The following is an 18,543-nucleotide window of genomic DNA, read 5'->3' on the forward strand; positions in this document are numbered from 1 at the left end:
CATTTTCTTCCCATGGGCTGGAATTTTGCCTGACCTAAAGGGAGCTCAGTGACTCCAACAAGAGCCTGGATGATGCAAGGAAGGAACAAAGCTCATTTGGCCACAGCTGCTTTGCACAGGGGATTGTGCTGGTGCTTCCTTTTACATTTAACTCCACAATAATCTGACAGTGCTGGCTCCAAACTGCAAAAGCACAGCAGAGGTGAAGTTCTGAGTGTGTCCTACAGGTGCCCATTTGTGTGTTTGAGGAAGTTTGGAGTGTTTCTTAGCAAAGAAATTCCTCCAGTATTCTGGGGCCACAAAGGTGAGCAGAAATCCCACATAAACCCACCAAAACCCCACTCCAGGCTCCTTTAGTCTCTCCCAAACTGTGGTTTAGACAAGCCCTTGCATTTCCAACTTTTCAACAGTCTCAAGCAGACTCTTGACCTTTTTACTCTTGGGACTTTTTTCCTCTTGTGGACAGAGAACAGAGGAAAATAAGAGGATTTGACTCCCTCTCAGCATCTTTGCTCCGTTGGTTATTTCTGTCCAGGACAAGGAATTCCCAGAGTTTTATCTCCCTCTACCGGTGACTTCTTGTGCTCTCCCCACACAGGCCAAACCCAGAATTAATTCCATCGTTTGTCATGGAATGGTGACTGACTGCTGCTTCAACAGGAAGCACATGGCAACAGAAGATAAGCTTAATTTAAAGTTGTTGCTACAGAGTATGTATTTATCGTTTTAAAGCTGGAAGTGGAGGGTTTGAAGTTTCACTTTAGGTCATCAAAGTTCTGTTTTCAGCCTGTTTTTTTCAGTGGAGGGGATTGGGAAAGGGAAGGCAGGGCTAAGGAAACTAACTCATGGATATTTACATGGCTGGTAGACTAACAGAGTTCTTACTTTTATTCTCCTTTACAAGGTATATATGTTTTTACTGGACCTTCAAAGCTGGGTGATTCAGCTTTCTTGGAGCTGGGTGTAAAACACATCCAAGTCTGAGCTGCTTCAGGTCACTCTTTAAATTTTTTTCCTACTTCATCCCACCTGAAAATCCTCCTCTTCCCACAGATTATTCACCATCACATGCTCATTAAAGGGTTGCAGAGATGGGAGCAGCCAACAAACACAAACTCCAGAGCTCCAAAAGTCGTGGCTGGGAATAAACACCTGGGGAGAGATGAAAGCAGCACAAGCTGCCAGGAGCCAAACAGGACACAGGTACAACTGCAGAGGAATTCCCAGGCTGGCAGGTGGGAACCAGGACCTGAACTCACCCCTCTGGAGTTTACACCAAGCTAATCCATTAAGCTGCTTATTTTCTGTTGCCTCATTCATAACTCATCCTCTACAGCCAAAGGAAAACATGATGTAGGGGCAGGGAATAAAATAAAAGAGGCTGATTGCATTTAAGAATTTAAATCATTTTATTGCTTTACCTGCCATTAGGACAATCTATAACAAAAGGAATATAATATAATATATTAGCACATACAGTAAATCAGACTTATAGAGTCAGGTAACAATACAAAAATGGTCCTCTGGTTGACTATAGCTTCCTAGGGCAATAGACTTCATCAATTTGCTGAAGATAGACTAGCAAAAAATTACTTCTAAAGCCCTGAATGTTAGCTAAGGCAAAACTATGCCAATTGTGGTTTCAAACATATTGAAATTGCACACAAAGGTAAAGCTATAACTGTGTTTAATATTTAACTCAGACTTAGCTGATTTATCTTAAAATCTTGTAGGTAAAACTACAAAAGGGAGTAAACAGCAAGCTAAAAAGATGCAGTAGTGAAACTTGATTAGAAAGCCTTATATTAAAAAAATGTGCATTTTTTTGTGGAGCTCTAACTGGTTTACACAGTTTTTGGTGCTTTAATGTAACACAAAGAACACATATGAAGAAAAAAAACCTGCAGAGTCAAAACTTAAGAAAAAAAGTTTTACCCAAAAAAACCCAAAACAAAAGAACAACAACAAAAAAAAAAGGTAGCATTTGCTTATTCCTTAAGGACTCTGGCAGAAATCCTCTATTCAGCATCTCTTGAATAGAGAACTCAAACCACAAGCATTTCAATCCCCTTCTTGGGATTTCAGTTTCAGAAATAGCCTGAAACCTTTTGTAAAGGCTTGATACCTTCAGTATTATTCTGCATCAATTAGCAGACTCTTCCTGATTCTCTCCATGCGTGGGAAAACGTTGGATTTGCATCCACTCCACCTCAGAAAGGAAATAAAACGAGGGCTCCATCGTTAAAGTAGTTGCACAACAAATGCCAAACTGCTTGCTGTCACTCCCAAATACAAACCTATGCTACTTGATATAAATTACAGTTTAAAGGAAACCTTAAAAATTGCCTACACTTATTGAACCGTGGAATTCAGTAAAAACTTTTGGGAAGTCTTGGTGAGCACAGAGTAATGGAACACAAAGCTGGGAAATACTGAAATACATTTAAGACTCCGCAACAGATTGAACTTGGGAAAAAAAAAAAAAAAAAAGGATGAAATGAGTGTGGTGGAAATTCCATAAGCAAGAAAAGAGAATGCACCTTTTGGTTTTGACCTAGATTTATAGTGAACCATTTTTAAAATGATGAACTGACAGCTCTAAAAACTTAAAACAACTGAGTGTTGCAGGAAAGTTCAAACATTCGGTTTTTCTGCCTCACATTCTCTATCATGAATAATGGAGATTTACAGACCAGCAATCTTGTCACCTGCAACTGATACTGGCCAAAACACTCAGCATTTATTTCCCCTGGTAACAAAGGGTCACTTGAACTGGTGGTGATTTTTTAAAAGTCAACTGAGGATTAATGAAACAAGTCACAGGGAAAATCAAATGTTTGCTTTTGACTTCTACACCAATCTAAGCACTCAAACAGTACCAACAGCTGGACAGCTGCACCATTCTTACACCAATCTATGTACTAGAGACCAAAGTCAGGCATTTCATGGAGCATTTGGTACTTGCCACTTGTAACAGAAAGAGTTTTAAATGGCAAATCTATGGCTGGAGAAAGAACCAGTGAAAAAGATCAGTTGCGGCAAGTCAGCAAATGGATCAACAACTGCAGTAGTTCACCAGAACTATTCACCTGGAAAGCTTTTGATTTACACTTGACAAGAACAGAACTAAGCAATCTTAAACCAGCAGACACAGGAACAATTATACTGGTAAATTCCAACTGTGGCTTTCTTAGCAGCTGATGCCTCACGACTGAACCCAGGATTACAGTACCCAGAAAATGAAAATGAAACCCAGAAAACCCCAAGCCCCAAGCTCAATTACAAGGGTAGCTCTCATGTGAAAAGAAATACAGCAGGTGATGACCACAGCCTTAAAATCTGCCCAATAATTTGAGAAACACCTTTAAAAGAACTTTTTTTTCCCCTCTCTTTTACTGTCACCTCCTCACTTTATGGCAATGGCGTGGTGCCAGGAGGTCTCTCCCTCGCTGAAGCAAGGCTGCACTGGCCTGAGTTGGACACAGAGAGAAGCAAACGTCTCCACTGAACTTTTTCTATTAATTTAATGGGACAGAGAGCACAGAAATAATATGCTCTAAATTAATGACAGTGCCATGATAAGCAGTTTATTATTTTTTTTTCTTTTTTTTTTTTCTTATTTTTTTCCTTTTTTTTTTTTTCTCTTTTTTTTTATTTTTTTAACAGGACAGGAAGCTGCAAATGCCAGTGGCTCTGCACAAGGGGAAGAAAGCAGTCTGCATTCGTGAAGCATGGCTTGGACAGGGAGGAAGGTTTCAGACAGACAGTGATACAAAACTGTTGTACTGCTGGATGTTCCTCTTGAGGATATCCGAGCAGGGACCCAGCACACGCTCGAACCGGGGCCGGTCCAGCTTCACGCATTTCAAGGGGCCACGAGCCACGACGGTGGCAGCACGAGGACGGTTCATCAGCAGAGCAATCTCACCTGGGACAGCACAAACAGGGAACTGAGTTACCAATCAATGGGAGAAAGAGGCAAAGAAATGACCCTTCTCTGCTTTAAATTGCAGAGAAGGTAATTCAGGCTTTAGCACTACTCAGAACAAGTAGCCAGTAATTACATGAAAAGCAACTGTGAAGGCAGTTAAAAAAAAAACAAACCTACCTGATGATTTTGTTATTAAAAAGTCTGACCACATTCAAGACTCTCTGGAAAAAAAAGCCTAAACAATTTTCAATACTATGAGGAAAGGTCATGTTTCAATTTACCATGTAATTTCCCTAGCCAACAAGTAGTTATTTTTTCTAATAGTACTGCTCAATTCTGGTGTTTCTAGGAAACTCATGGCAACAAGAGCATGGTTTTGAAGTAAACAAACAAATAAAACATTCAGGCACCAGACAGAAGCCTTTGACCCATTGCTGGCCAGAATCAAGACTCTGACTTTGTCATGGGGCTGTGGAAAAGGAGAATTTTCAAGTCCCACTGGATCCCCATTTCTTAACTTTTGCACAAACATGCCAAAAGCTTTGTTCCAACTGCTGAACAACATATTTGGAAAACAAGGTCTCAACAAGCCCCTGTTATCAGCAACAGAAACAACCCCCAACATTCCTACAACAAGCACGGAAGCAACAACAGCAGCAACTCTGGGGTTTTGGATTTGAGCTCTTTCCACACTCAGGACTGAGGAAAGAACTCGGTGTTCCTTGGAAAACACTTTTGCCTGCATTATCAAAAGGGATGCTCAAAAGAAATGAGGAAAACTTTTCCTCTGTGCTCAATTAAAACACCTGAAACCTGGCAGCCTCCAAAAGAGAGTCTTGCTAAAGAATAAAGATGTTCTAAGGGAGAATTAAACCCCTGAGGGAAAGGTCTGAAGCACCTGAACACAATGACTGTGATAATATTTAGAGTGGGAAACTCAAGAGAACACAGAGGGAAATATCAGAAAATATGAAATGACACAGAATGAAGTCTAGTCCCAGATCTGAGCCAAGCTTTGGGCAGAGCCCATGCACTCGAGTCCATCCCAACTCAGGCCTTGCAACAGAGGATTTGCTGCTTACATCATCTACAGAGCTGAAAACACGGACAACCAAAAAGTTTCAGCAAGAGGAAAGAGAGAAAAATGTTAGGGGCTTTGAGAGGGAGAGGGCTGTATTTAAGCATTAAACAGCAGGTTCTGACCAGGTTCCTTTCTGACCTGGAGAACAGAAGGCCAAGGAAGGAATTTTCTAATCTTACTGCTGCCTTCAGCTGTGTAATGAGTGACTACAAAGACAAACCCAGGCTGCACAGGGAAAGACAGAGAAAGCAACAGGCTGCAGAACAGGAAATTCTTGTCAAGCATGAAGGAAGAAACCTCTCCACAACAGGGCTGGTTAGACAGAGAAAGAAATTGCCCACAGAGACTGTCAGATCTCCATCCCTGGAGACACTGGAAACTCAACTGGACACAGCACTGAGGAATACAATGTCATTTCAAATTTAGCTCTGCTCAGGGCAGGGAGGTCAGGCCAAATCATCTTTTACAGTGAAGTAGTGTGGAACAATCACACCTGAGTGCACACCTGAGTGCCAAGTGACTCTGATACTCACCCGACACTGAGAGCAACCACTGGAGTCCAAAACAGTAATTAAGCAAATCCATCTTATCTCTACCATCGACACAGCACAGACAAAATGGTGACAGTGGTGTCTGCAGCCACAGTTATCACAGCATAACTCACCAAAGTAATCAGAAGGTCCCAGTCTGCCCACTTCAACAAATTCCTCATTTTCTGACCGGCGCTGTAACACTGCAGCTGTGCCCTTCAATAAATGACAGCAGTCAAACAACTGCAATTTCCAGCATCACTCCAAACGCTGAATTTCACACAGAATCAGCTTTGCTTTGCTGAAGTAACTGTTACAATGCCTCAGTTAAACAATCACTTCACAGTCTTTGCACAGTTCACCTAACTGCTCCTCTCTAAGCATAAAACATCTTGGACATTTACATATCCACAGCAGTGACTTCCTCCTGATTTTCCTCATAACAATACAAATATTATAGTATAAGTAGCAAAAATCCCAGAAAAAACACAAATCAACAGACAGAAGACAATGACAACACTAGAACAGGTCTCCACTCTCAAAAAGATAAACTGCTTTTAGTCAGAAACTTGTTATATTTTTCCTGGAATTATCATTTGTGAAAGCAACAAAACTAAATCCAGGTTACTGCATGTCCAGCAAGATGATGTTTCTTCAGTGACTTTCCAGAAGTACATTCTTAAGTTTTGTTCTTCTCCAAGTGCCTGCTTAGGGACACAATAAAAACAGTCAAGTCCTGAGCTTTTAATTTTGAACTTGCTTACCTCCAAGATAATGAAGAACTCATCTCCTGGCTCTCCCTGGACCACAATCTTCTGCCCATCCTCAAACTGTACCGGTTCCAAGGCATCAGCCACAGTCAGACGCTCCCACTTGTCCAGAGATTCTATAGAGTTAAGAGCTCATTACTGGAGTGTCTTCTCAAGGCACAAATTACACCTTTTGCTCTGTATTTATACAGAGGTCAGTGTATTTCTGGCTGCATTTATGCATCAGTGATCAAGACTTGAATTACAGTTCTTTTGGATTGATGCAGAGAAGCAGTTGTGATGAATTACCACAACAGCCTGTAATCATCATAATGCTGGATAATAGCTTCATTACAATGTGGCAATTGATTCCACTCCAGAACAAAAATCTTTTCACTTACCCAATATAGATACTTTACTAAGGAACTTCTCATACATATTTCTCTTTCTCAAAGTATTTCCCTATTAAAAAAAGGAAAGAACACAAAGTAATTTTTCTTTCTACTCTAAAAAAAACTCCAGACACAAACAAATTTAACCAGACACACAGTGTTCTGTCTCACAGACCCCAAACCCACAAGATGAAATGTTTTGAAATTGAGTTCTCTCAGTAATATTCCAGTTGAGCAACATTTCTAAAGTACTCAGCATTTATTGCAGCCTTATTACACTCTGGGCTCAGTTTAATATTGGCATTGTTTTGCTCACTAATGCAAGATTCCCCCTTGCCCTGTGCCTGAGAGATGCACGTTGAGTAATCAGCTTTCTGATTACTGAAGAGACAGCAGGATTTGGAATAAATAACTCCAGCAAAGGACAGGCAGAAGGACAGATATCCAGGATACATAACCCCCAAAGCATAAATCCAGGTTTTGAGGGATACTTGCCATCAGGATCCTTCTGTAGCTGTCCCTGTCAATGCCCCACAACTTGACGTTGGTCTTGGCTTTGACGGTGGCAGCTCGGGGGGTGCCGTAGATGAGAGCGAGCTCTCCAAAGCTCCCACCCTCACCCACACTGGTGGCCCACTCACTGTTCACGTAAACCTGGAAGGCAGAGCATGGTCAGACACACCTCAGCTTCCTGCAGCCCTCTGCTCCCTTGGGACTAAAAGGAACTTCTCACATCTGTACTGAGGGAGATCATTTCAGGGTTTTATCAACGCTTCCAACCCCAGCACAGTTTGTGTTTTCATTGACAAAGGGATTCTCTTCTACATCTCATGCACAGACTCCTGAGAAATAACATTTCAACAAGGTCTGTGTCATAAAGAGCTATGAATGAGCTGGGTTGGAAAATAAAAAGTCTGGTTGCTCTAAAAGCCTGCCCCACACCTCAACTCTACCCTGAATGCCTAAAATGTCTGCATTGTGTCCAAATAATTTGTTTTGAAACTCAGTCTGTGCAGCCAGACTGAGCTGTTACAGAGCAAAACAAACTTCTGTAAGTAAGAACTTAAAATGAGAAAAGCTGCTAAAAGCAGGGTCTGTAGAAGAGGCCTACAAATATCAGAATATTCTCCTGCCAAGAATGAACATATCATTAATAAACTACCAGGAATGCTTACATCCATTTCTCCTTGATCAACAACATAGAAGTTATCACCTTCATCACCTAAAGAAGAGAAAAAAAGTTGAATATACACTAAACTGAATATACTAAGAAAGAACTGGCATCTCTGCCAAGTTTGATGTTTAGACTCCAACAAGGCTGACAAATTTTTGCAGTTTGCAGGGTGAAACATCACATTTTGCTGATTTCACACTACTCTCAGCCCCGTGAAAGGGGACATCTGCTGGTACCCAGGAGATCAGCAGCAATTCCAGGATTACTGGAAAGGTGAACCAGATGCATAAATTGACATAACGTTTCTACAGAGTCATCAAAGGACAATATTCCCAACAGATAATCTCCTCAAGGAAGCCACATCCTCCTCCAGTGGCTCCTACACCTCACTTCAGTATGAAGAGCTTCAGGGAACACAACAAGAAATTGTGTGGCTGCAGTGACCCTGCTTTTATATTAAAAAATAAACACAAACTAAGAGTGCTATAGCAGAGCCAGCTCCCCATCCCCAGAGCAAACAGTGTCACTTGCCTTGCTGGATGACAGTCTCTCCTGCGATGTAAGTGACAGGGAACATCGCATCAAAGATGTCACTGAAGGAGAGGACACCAAAATCAGACAAAAGCCTGCACAACTCCCCACATCTGTGCCCCCAACCCATCAATGCTGCTCCTGGAGCTCTGTGGTTCCACTGACCACTGCAGATTTGTGACACATTTAGTTCTTCTCAACTCTGCACTTCCACAAACCTTAACCCCACAAAGATTTCCTCCTACCTCCTCTCATTATCATCAAGATGGGTAAACAGCACATTCTTCTCAATTGCTTTTGCCAAAGCAGCCATGGTTTTATAATCCTTTGGAATAACCTAGGAGACAATCAGAGAAAGCAAATGGTTAATTTTTCTCATGAAAAATTTCTGCATTTCCCATGGTAAATAAACAACTTAATTTGCTACAAAACACTGGCTGAGTTTTTCCATTTTCTTTCAAGTACTATAAATACAACCCCAAATATAGTCAATGTTTACAGACAGTCTGAACACAAGGAAAATATAATCTTGTATTATTTTATGCAACTGAAAAGCATAATTCCATGCTCAGTTTATAAGTTTTTTTGCAAGAGGACAAATATCTGTTCAACCTGTGTTTTCCTGGGAACAGCAGCAAGCCTGCTCTGCCATTAGGCCAAATGTTGTTTCAGCTGCCAAATAACTGGAAGCACATTATATATAATATATCTAAATATATGCACATCTAAATATACATGACTTCAAAGGGAACAGGTCTAAGTAATACATGAATGGTTTAATTACATGATAGGTTATTCTGTCCTCAGTTAAACAGCCACACACACAGGTCTGCTTTTTTTACAGCAATTTTGACATAACTGGCTCCAGGGGCTTGGTGTTATTTAATACCCTGGATAGAAGGTGGGTTCAGATAAACTTTTGGATTGTGGTTGTAGTTTTGAGCAAGGTTTAGGAGTCAGAGCACCTTTCTAACATAAGATGCAGCATCCTCTTCTGTGTAGACTTCTGCACTGATGGCCCCACGTCGTGATCGATATTTAACCACAGGGTTGAGAGGAGGAGGAGGGGAGATCTCATCCTCCCGGGAGTCAGAGCGAGAACCAGACTTCAGCTGATTCAACAACTGCTTTGTTTCCTCCTAAACAGGAAGGAAGACATGGTTGTGTCACATAATCCAAAGGGAAAAAATAAAAGCAGTCGTGTATCATGTTCCAGCCCAGCCTGCCAACACCAGGGAGCTTCCTGTGTACCATTATTCCCACATTAAGGCAAACAGGAGACTGCAGCATCAGAGATCAAAGGCCTTTCAAAACACGTGGTAGATGTGCCTTTCATTCCTACCAGTCACATCACAATGGTGTTTATTTTATTGAGTTATCCTTCATTTATTAAGCTATTAGTGTGAACAAGTTGATTTTACTTTCTGCCAGTGTACTCAACAGGTGATGAGGACATTCCTCAAAGGCTGAAGGCACTTCCCCAGCTGCAAACCCCCAGTTCCTCCCCTCAGCTGCGAGGTGCTAAAGCCTTTATGGAGTTGAAAGACAGAGGAGCAATTCCTCAGAAATCCATGTTACATGAGAAGCTTTTGAAAGAGGTTGAGTCATGGACCAACTTGATACTCATTAACCAACATTTATTTTAGGAGAAAGAAACATGAACGCTGCTTTCAAAAGAGCTGGAGGAAGGATGCTGGAGGCCAAAGGGGGATTTTTTTATGCAAACCACATGCAAACCTTCCACAAGGTTACTTGTTTTCCTTATTTCCTTCAGTTATTTACTGTGTTGTAGTGATACTGTAGAAAACCAGGGTACTTACAATAACACAAATTCTAATTAACTTGACACACAGAAATTTGATTCTTCGAAATATTCACCTCAATCAACTAAAATCAGATTAAAAACAAAACAGCCAACCCTGGAGTCAGAGCACTGACATCATAACAGCTCAAATGACTTTCCCAGCATTAGGAAAAAGGGGTTTGGGACATTCTGTAAAAGAACAAGGACTCATCTGTTCTCCCAGAGCTCCAGCCCTTGTAAAAGCTGGGTTTGTCCCAGTGTCCTTGATCCCAGCTGGGCAGCGAGGCTCTGGATAACAGCAGCAGCCCGAGGGAAGGGCCATGGGATAACCATTCCTGGGAGTTTCCATTCCCCCTCTCCCAGAGCCAAGCAGCTCCTCCGCCTCACGTTTCACTTCCTTCTCTTTGCCCACTGATAAAATGGTGCCACATTTCCCAGCCATGGCAGCAAAATGTATTTAAAACTCGTTTCTGTCCTCTGATTTTAGAGGAACAAGTTTCAACAGAGATGAAATTAAAAATAGCCTGAGCAGTAATAAGTGTTTGCTGTAAACTGCCTCACCATCAACCACAGAACATGTTTGTTCACATACAAAATACTTAGCCTGTTAAAAAAGACACTTTTTAAATAAGTGAACACCAGCTGCTGGGTTTTTCCAGTATCACATAAAATATTAAATATTGTGATCAGAGATTGAAGCACTTCAGCAGCATTTAGTGAGGGAGTTGTTATCAAAACACTCTTCAAGAGACTCCTCAGGGTAATGCCCCACTCAGGGAGAAGGAAGCTGCATTAACACAAAAAAATATAACTGGTAACTTCTGTCTGACCCAAAATATAATATTAACATTTATTGTTTTAGTATAGTAAGATAGAGGATGGACACAGAAACAAGATGCAGGTGGGTAAAATAATGTATTAATTTAAAATACACCAGTTATTCTAAATAGTTCATACACAGACCCACATTTGACCCTGGGACAAATCACAGAATAGAACCATAGAATGAGGTTAAAAAAGACCTCCAAGATCATGAGCTCCAAACATCACTATGTCAACTAAACCATAAATCTCCAGATATTCATATTACACACTGCAAAACAACCCTGTGCCATGACATCTCCTATAATCTCAGTTTTCATCTTTTTAATAGACACCTTTTATAATTTCTGGCATTAAACCCCATTTATTAAACCAATAGATCAGAGAAAAATTACAGCAGGACCTAAAGAAAGCGTGGCATTTGTTCTTCTCAGATACCTTTGGATTTAGCCAGTGTTTATGAGGAAAATGTGTTTGCTCAAGCCTAGAAGCTCCTCACATTAAACATATAATGGATAAAGACACTCAGTTTGCTCTGTACTCATCAGTATAAACATTCCCAGGATTTGAGAAAGATTTAGGAATAAAGTTCATCTATTTATTACATCTAAGTGTTGATCCTGGTCCTTCAGCTGATGAAGCAGTTCACAGTTTTCAGTGTCAGTCACGAACTGCAAGCCTTATTTTTCCTGACAAATGAAAGTTTATTAAGTCCATTTCAATTATAATAAGTAATACTGAAGTGATGACACTTCACATACTCAGATTTCAGTCTATCAAGCTACTGAAGAAGACATTCACAATTTCAGAATGATGCTGCACACTGTAAAACCTGCTAATTGTCATTGCAGCAGACACAGTCTCAACTTCTTCTGGTTAATTCATATTTAATTTATATAATATTTTTAAAAACCCAAACATTCAGAAGCTATGAAAGCATTTGAAAAAAGTTCTGCCATAAACTATATATCCTCCTAAACTAGCTTGTTTTGCAAAAGAAACGTTTTTTTAATTTAATTTAATTTAATATTTAGTAAAATGGGAAAACATTCAGATATCAGAGCAGGGCAGGTGGTGGGGAACAGGGACAGTAACTACATGTCCATCACACTTCTAAATTCCAGCTTTCTATAAAGCCTGATGTGCACATAACTGCATCACACACAATATTTCAAGCATGCACTTATTCCAGAGGACAGCCATGTCCAACAGCCAGGATTCATCTGGCAGGCTGCAATAATGATCCCTACATTAAATTTCCATAGCTCAAGCTGCATTACCCAGCCCAGCCCAGCACTGGAGAGCTATCAGAGCTTTTAGCAGGTATTGGTATTACCAGACATGTTTGCACAGCAAACAGAACAGAGGCCTTAGCACACCACAAACAGATAAAATAAAACCATTTATACAATCAATGAGTAGTAATTAGATTCATCTAACAGCTTTCATAACCCAGAAGAGGACATTTGAATTCCTATAGTAGCTGTTACCATCTCGGAGGCAGCAATTTCAATGTTTCTGAACAGAAATTCTAAAGCATGTTTAAATTTCTTCAACATATTTTAATAACATGCCAGTGAATCAGCTCTGTTTGTGTGCAGTGGAAGAGATGACTTGTCAAGAGAATGAGAGAGAAAATAGCAGCCTCACTTCGGTTTTCAATGGTGCTCCTTCAAAAACCCATCTTATAAAAAAAAACTGAGGTAGAGATACAGTCAGAGAAAAGAAAATTTAGAAAGCAATTTGAAAAGTTGCTTTGCTTTATTACAGATGTAAAAGACATGATTTTGGGAGGTGAAGCAGAGTGAGTTTCAGGCATTTTCGCTGTAGCAGAGCTGAGGACTGGGCTGGAGCTGGTTAATAACATTACTGAGCATTTGTGCTCTCCAGACACGGATGTCAGGAGTTTCCTGCCCAGCACAGGATGTTCACTGCTCTGTTATCTCAGAGCTGTGGAGGTACCACATTACCTGGCTAAACTCAGCCCAGGCTGAGTGGGGAAACCACCCAGAGGAAGCTGCAGCAAGTTTTGAATCCTAGGAGGCAAGAAAAAAATGCTCCAGCTTCACTTGTAGCTACAGCTGCACTAGAGGGCACTTGGAACCCATGAGAAAAAGACCCTGACCAAAATTGTGACAGCAATTTAAGGGAAAAAAAACCATTACCTAACCAGTTTTATTTTCAGCTTCAGTGTAGGCTGACCGAGTACACAGAGAACCAATGTGCACCAGAATAAAATCATCAACTTATTTAATTCCAATATTCATGTCATTAAATTCAGAGCTGGACTTGTTATCCTAAAAAACAAATTAAGTTCCTAAATACTGCACGTTGACCACAAATCCACTGCACAAAAGCACCCAAATAATCCCATTTTACACCCCCACATATGGATTGGTTTAGGATTTATTCTAAGCACAGTAATGCAATTTACTTGGTAAAATTCTGTCTATAGATACCTGTGGTGATGTTTTAAAATTCCCAAGCTAGCAGTACTTCAAAATTCAAGAATCCAGGGAGGGGAAGGAGTCATTGTAACAGGCAGGGACAAGGGTTTTTAAGAACCTCATTAGTCATTGGTTTGTTGCTAATACACACTAAAAAAAAAAGTCAGAGCCCTTCATTTCATAAGCAAAATGTTCCCCAAATAAATGATGAGTTATAGCAGGTAGTCTGCACCCCTCAGTCATTTTCTACTATTTATCCTGAACACTTCCATTAAAATACAATTCCCACCAGACATATTTATGATCTTCAGTGTTAATTTCCCTCTTCTTTATATCAGCAATTAGTAACTCACTAGAACAAAAAAATAAAGATAAATATCTAACTGCAAGTAATGAGAGCAGCACCTACAAATAACTGCTGCACAAGGTCACAGCTGCATTATTTACTAATTCCATGTTCCGAGTACAGTTGCATCCAACCTTTCCTCTGCACAAGCCTTTATTATTCCCATTTCCACTGCAGCTCCTTTTCCTACCTGCGTAGATATCAATATACAAAATTAACAGGTCAGAAGAGTGTGAAATCACTGTTTCAATTCTGAATGCTTTCCTTTCCCAAGATCCCAGAATGCTTCCAACAACAACAGAAACACCAAAGGGGCCTCGGGACAAACACAAGAGAGACACCAACACTGAATTCCCAAGAGAAGGCAGAAACAGGCTTGCTCTTTCACAGATCTAAAATGCAAATACTTCCATTTGACGTCAGCTAGGCCTGGATAATACCACTGGCACCACTTCTGTGCTCTACCCACATTACTGGAAATCGATATAAGAATCCAAATGCCCTCACCAGCATCCAGCAAGGTCAAACTCCAGAGCTCTCCAGCTCCAGACACACCATCTATGCTGTGTATCAGCTCCCATGAGCAAGCACTGAACAGGGATCACACCTGTATCCCAGCTGGATAAGTCTCCTCGTCACTTTATGTTCTGTCCTACAGCCTTTGGGATGACAGAGGTGCACAAACTACTGGAAAACAGGATCTGCTTTCCAAAAGCACCATTTCAAACAGTCAACACAACTGGTCAAATCTGTAGCTCAGTCCCTAAGTGACAAAGATGCATTCAAATACAAGTTGTTGCACCCTCCTTCCCTGCCATTCTGTATTTTTACCTTCTCCAATCTCTCAAAGTACTCTCTGATGAATCCCATGGGTCTTTCAGGTCTCACTGTGCATAACTGTACAATGCAATCCTTCAGCAGTTGCTGGATGTTGTGTTTTTGGATGTAAAGTTCACATTCCCGGAGGCTCCGCTCCTCCTCGCTGCTGCTGCTGCTGGAAGCTGCCATTGCTGAAGGGAAGAGAAGGAGGTTAAATAATAACTAACTACTGGAAACAAAGATGCTGCTGCCTAAAACAAAGTCATGCTGCATTATCTTACTGATACCACAGCAAAAACCACCTTTACCTACCAGAGCAGTAACTAAGCTAAAGAAAACGCTGTGAACTTATTTAGCACCCGAAAAGAAACCAGAAATCAAAACTCTGGGGGCTCTACAGCCACAGACAAAAAAGAAAAAGCATTTGGTTGAACTGAAAAAGCTTCAACAGCTCAAGCCCTGTGAGCGCTGCGAGTCAGGGAAGATTCCACCTGAACCTCCTGCTGTTCAACTGAGGATTTTGTAGGACTGGAGGCTGCGTGGTCTGTGTGGGGTCATGAGGATGGATGATGGCCAGGAGAGAGGTGGGTGGAAGCTGGAAATGTGAGAGGCCAAGCATGACCAGTATTCGGAAGTGAAACATGTTCAGGTTGAAGCCAAAGCCAAAATGTCAAGGCAGAGTCTGCTAACGGAAGTTATGGATTACAGGCATCGCTCCTAAAAAGCTCCTGTGTAATTTAAACCTCTTCATACCTCATCACTTATTTCATGGATACACTGCAATCCCAAAAATACCTCTTCAACTGTAAATAATGAAGAGTACAGCTTTAAACATCTGTTATGATGCCAGGTTTTCAAAACACTTCAGCTATGCCACTTTCAAAAATGTTCCTAAGCAGATTTTTCCCCCCTTTCAAGTTTGTACTGGGTTTCCACTTCCAGATTTTGGTAGCAGGGGGTACAGGGGATTCTGTGGGAAGCTGCTGGCTGCTTCTTCCATGCCCAAAAGAGCCAATGCCAAACAGCTCCAACATGAAACTGCCACTGGCCGAGGTGACAGTGCCAGAGCCTTTGGGACAAGGTATTCAAGGAGAGAGGAGAAATGGCTGCTTCAGCCAGACAGAACAGTGGGAATATCCGGGAAAAACAGCCCTGCAGCCCCAGGGTCTGTGCAGGAGGTGCTCCAGGCCCTGGAGCATGGATTCCCTGGCAGCCTCACCCATGGTGAGGCAGATGGGCCCTGCAGCCCAGCAAGGTCCATGGGGAGCAGAGATCCACCCACAGCCCCTGGGGATCCATGGGGGAGCAGAGATCCACCCACAGCCCCTGGGGGGTCCATGGGGAGCAGAGATCCACCCGCAGCCCCTGGGGATCCATGGGGGAGCAGAGATCCACCCACAGCCCCTGGGGATCCATGGGGAATGCAGAGATCCACCCACAGCCCCTGGGGGGTCCATGGGGAGCAGAGATCCACCCACAGCCCCTGGGGGTCCATGGGGGAGCAAACATCCACCCACAGCCCCTGGGGATCCATAGGGGATGCAGAGATCCACCCACAGCCCCTGGGGATCCATGGGGGAGCAGAGATCCACCCACAGCCCCTGGGAGTCCATGGGGGAGCAGAGATCCACCCACAGCCCCTGGGGATCCATAGGGAATGCAGAGATCCACCCACAGCCCCTGGGGGTCCATGGGGGAGCAGAGATCCACCCACAGCCCCTGGGGGAGCAGAGATCCACCCACAGCCCCTGGGGATCCACCTACACCCTGTGGAGGATCCCACACTGGAGCAGGGGAATGCACAGAGTGTGACCCCATGGGAATTCCGTGCTGGAGTGGTTTCCTGGCAGGAGTTGTGACCGTGGCAGGGAAATCAGGCTGGAGAGCAGCCTGCAGGAAGGACTCACATTGGAGAAGTCCATGGAGGACTGTCTCCCATGGGGAAAGTGTGAGGAGTCCTGCCCTGAGCAGGATGGAGCAGCTGCAGCAACGTGTAACAAACTGACTGCAATCCCCATCCTCTGGGGTGAGGGGACACAAAGAAAATCAGGAGTAAAGTTAAGGCTGGAAAGAAGGGAGAGGGACAGGAAGATGTTTGTAAGATTTGGCTTTATTTCTCATTATCCTACTCAAATTTAATTAGCTCAATTTATTACCAATTTCCCCAGTTAGAGTCTGTTTTGCCCATGATGGCAAGTGGTGAGTGATCTCTCCCTTATCTCAGTCCAGGAGCCTTTCCTTATATTTTCCTTCTGTTGTTGAGTTGAGGAGGGCAGTGATGGAGCAGTTTTGGTGGGTGCTTAGCATCTAGCCTGGCTCAGCCCACCACAAGGTTATAAAACCATTTTAAAATACATTTTTTTACATACACATGTATATAGACATACATTTCATGTCATTTTTTTCACAAGCAAAATTAACATTGTGAGAGTTAAACAGGAAAGACTTTCTCAGGGCATTTTTGGATGAAATATAAAGAAAGTTACCTGGTATAGGGAGTGTGGCAACAGCTTATTTATATGCAGTAAGATATGTTGATCCCGGGATCAGCTTTTGAAAGGGAAAAACAGGGATTCAGTCACAATAATTTTGAGAAATGACAAGTCACTGAAGTCACATCATGGGTTTTATCCTGCTGAGGCAGCAGCAGGAAAACCCAGAGCCCAGAGGCAACATAACAACGTGCCCCTCCGCTTTCTGCTGCTGGAGATTACAGAAGGCTTCGAGTTAATATGGAATTACCAACACTTTAACAAGGTTTCGTTCTTATCACACTTAATCCCTGCTCAAGGACACACACACATACACACGTGTATTGTGCGTTGCATAAACACAAAGCGTGGCCTTCCCACGGGCTGAGAAAGCGCCGAGAAGTTCTCCAGTTACTCCTTTTGTTTTGCCAGTCCTTACGGTGAAGGTCAGCGCTAATTAACCAGCGCCGGAGAACGCCGGCGGCTCCGTGACCGCCCGCAAATTGCGCCCCGTGAGCGGACACGGGCACGGGCCACGGGAGAAGGGCAAGACCGGTGCAGGAAATGCGGTATCACGGGCAAAATGAAAACTCCGGTATTTCCACAAGCCGGTTTTTTCTGCACGTTCCCAAAGCGCTCCCGAGCTCCCCAAGGCGTGGCTGCCCCGCCCAGCCCAGCCCAGCCCTCACGCAGCGCGGGGCTGCGGCCGCTCCAGAGCCGGGGCCACCGGGGAGGCACCGACCGAGTACCCCCGGAGCGGGGGACACGGAGCCGCGGGGGCACAACCGGCCCAAAGGCCCGGAAGCGCCGCCGGGCGCGGCCGCACAGCCCGCGGTGTCCTCTCGGACACCGGCCTGAGAAGGCGCCGCTGTCCCCGCAGCAGCCCCGGAGCCGCGGCCCCGGTCCCGCTCCCTCAGCCGGGCCGGGCCGGCCCCGCCCCAAGGCCGCAGCCTCCCGCTCCGCGCCCGTCCCGCCCCGTTCTCGTCGCTCCCGGCCCCGCCGCTGCCCCGGAGCCGCCCGGCCGCTGCCCCCGCCCCGCTCACCTGCGGCGGCTCCGCCGGGACCCCCCGCCCGTCCCGGCCCGGCCGCGGCCTCGCTGCAGCGGCGGCACCGGAAACCGACCGGCCGGACGGGCCCCGCCCGCCGTGACGTCAATGCGCCTCGCTCTCGCCCGGGCCCGTCGCCGCGGTAACCTTAAAGGGGCAACGGTGGGCGCGGCGCGGCAGCGGGCGGGGGAGCAGCGCGGGAGGAGCCTGCGGCTTTAAGGCGCGCGGGGCTGGCGGGAACGGGCTGGGGGGGTCCGCTGAGGGGAGCGGGAATGGCGAGAGGAGCGGGATCCCCTGAGGGGAACGGGAATGGCCGAGAGGAGCGGGATCCCCTGAGGGGAGCGGGAATGGCCGAGAGGAGCGGGATCCCCTGAGGGGAGCGGGAATGGCCGAGAGGAGC

At 44.0% G+C, this 18,543-nt stretch overlaps 1 protein-coding gene across 2 annotated transcripts; it reads right to left on the reverse strand.

The window, feature by feature from the left end:
• Window positions 1–1,385: 1,385 nt before the first annotated feature.
• PRKAR1A (protein kinase cAMP-dependent type I regulatory subunit alpha) lies at window positions 1,386–18,268 on the reverse strand. Of its 2 annotated transcripts, XM_058852432.1 has the most exons (12): window positions 18,141–18,247; window positions 17,113–17,176; window positions 14,639–14,817; window positions 9,354–9,527; window positions 8,634–8,725; window positions 8,389–8,450; window positions 7,859–7,905; window positions 7,179–7,337; window positions 6,693–6,753; window positions 6,307–6,428; window positions 5,677–5,758; window positions 1,386–3,928 (listed from the first exon to the last, which is right to left on the reverse strand). In XM_058852432.1, the coding sequence occupies exons 3-12, from the start codon at window positions 14,813–14,815 to the stop codon at window positions 3,756–3,758; spliced, it is 1,149 nt and encodes a 382-aa protein (XP_058708415.1). In that variant the 5' UTR covers window positions 14,816–14,817; window positions 17,113–17,176; window positions 18,141–18,247; the 3' UTR covers window positions 1,386–3,755. The 2 variants fall into 2 exon arrangements, with proteins under 2 accessions (XP_058708415.1, XP_058708416.1); XM_058852433.1 differs by lacking the exon at window positions 17,113–17,176 and having other exon boundaries at window positions 18,141–18,268.
• Window positions 18,269–18,543: the final 275 nt, after the last annotated feature.

Source organism: Poecile atricapillus, chromosome 17 (genome assembly GCF_030490865.1).
Source record: "Poecile atricapillus isolate bPoeAtr1 chromosome 17, bPoeAtr1.hap1, whole genome shotgun sequence".
NCBI classification, from domain to species: domain Eukaryota; kingdom Metazoa; phylum Chordata; class Aves; order Passeriformes; family Paridae; genus Poecile; species Poecile atricapillus.

What these genes read in the sequence shown, in the direction of transcription:
- PRKAR1A (XM_058852433.1), bottom strand. Translation starts at nt 14,815, where the DNA reads ATGGCAGCTTCCAGCAGCAGCAGCAGCGAGGAGGAGCGGAGCCTCCGG. An exon ending in AGAGACTGTCATCCAGCAAG is followed by an intron (nt 7,906 to 8,388) that starts GCAAGTGACACT and finishes TCTCTTCTTTAG; the next exon opens with GTGATGAAGGTGATAACTTC. An exon ending in GGGACCTTCTGATTACTTTG is followed by an intron (nt 3,929 to 5,676) that starts GTGAGTTATGCT and finishes GTGCTGTCCCAG; the next exon opens with GTGAGATTGCTCTGCTGATG.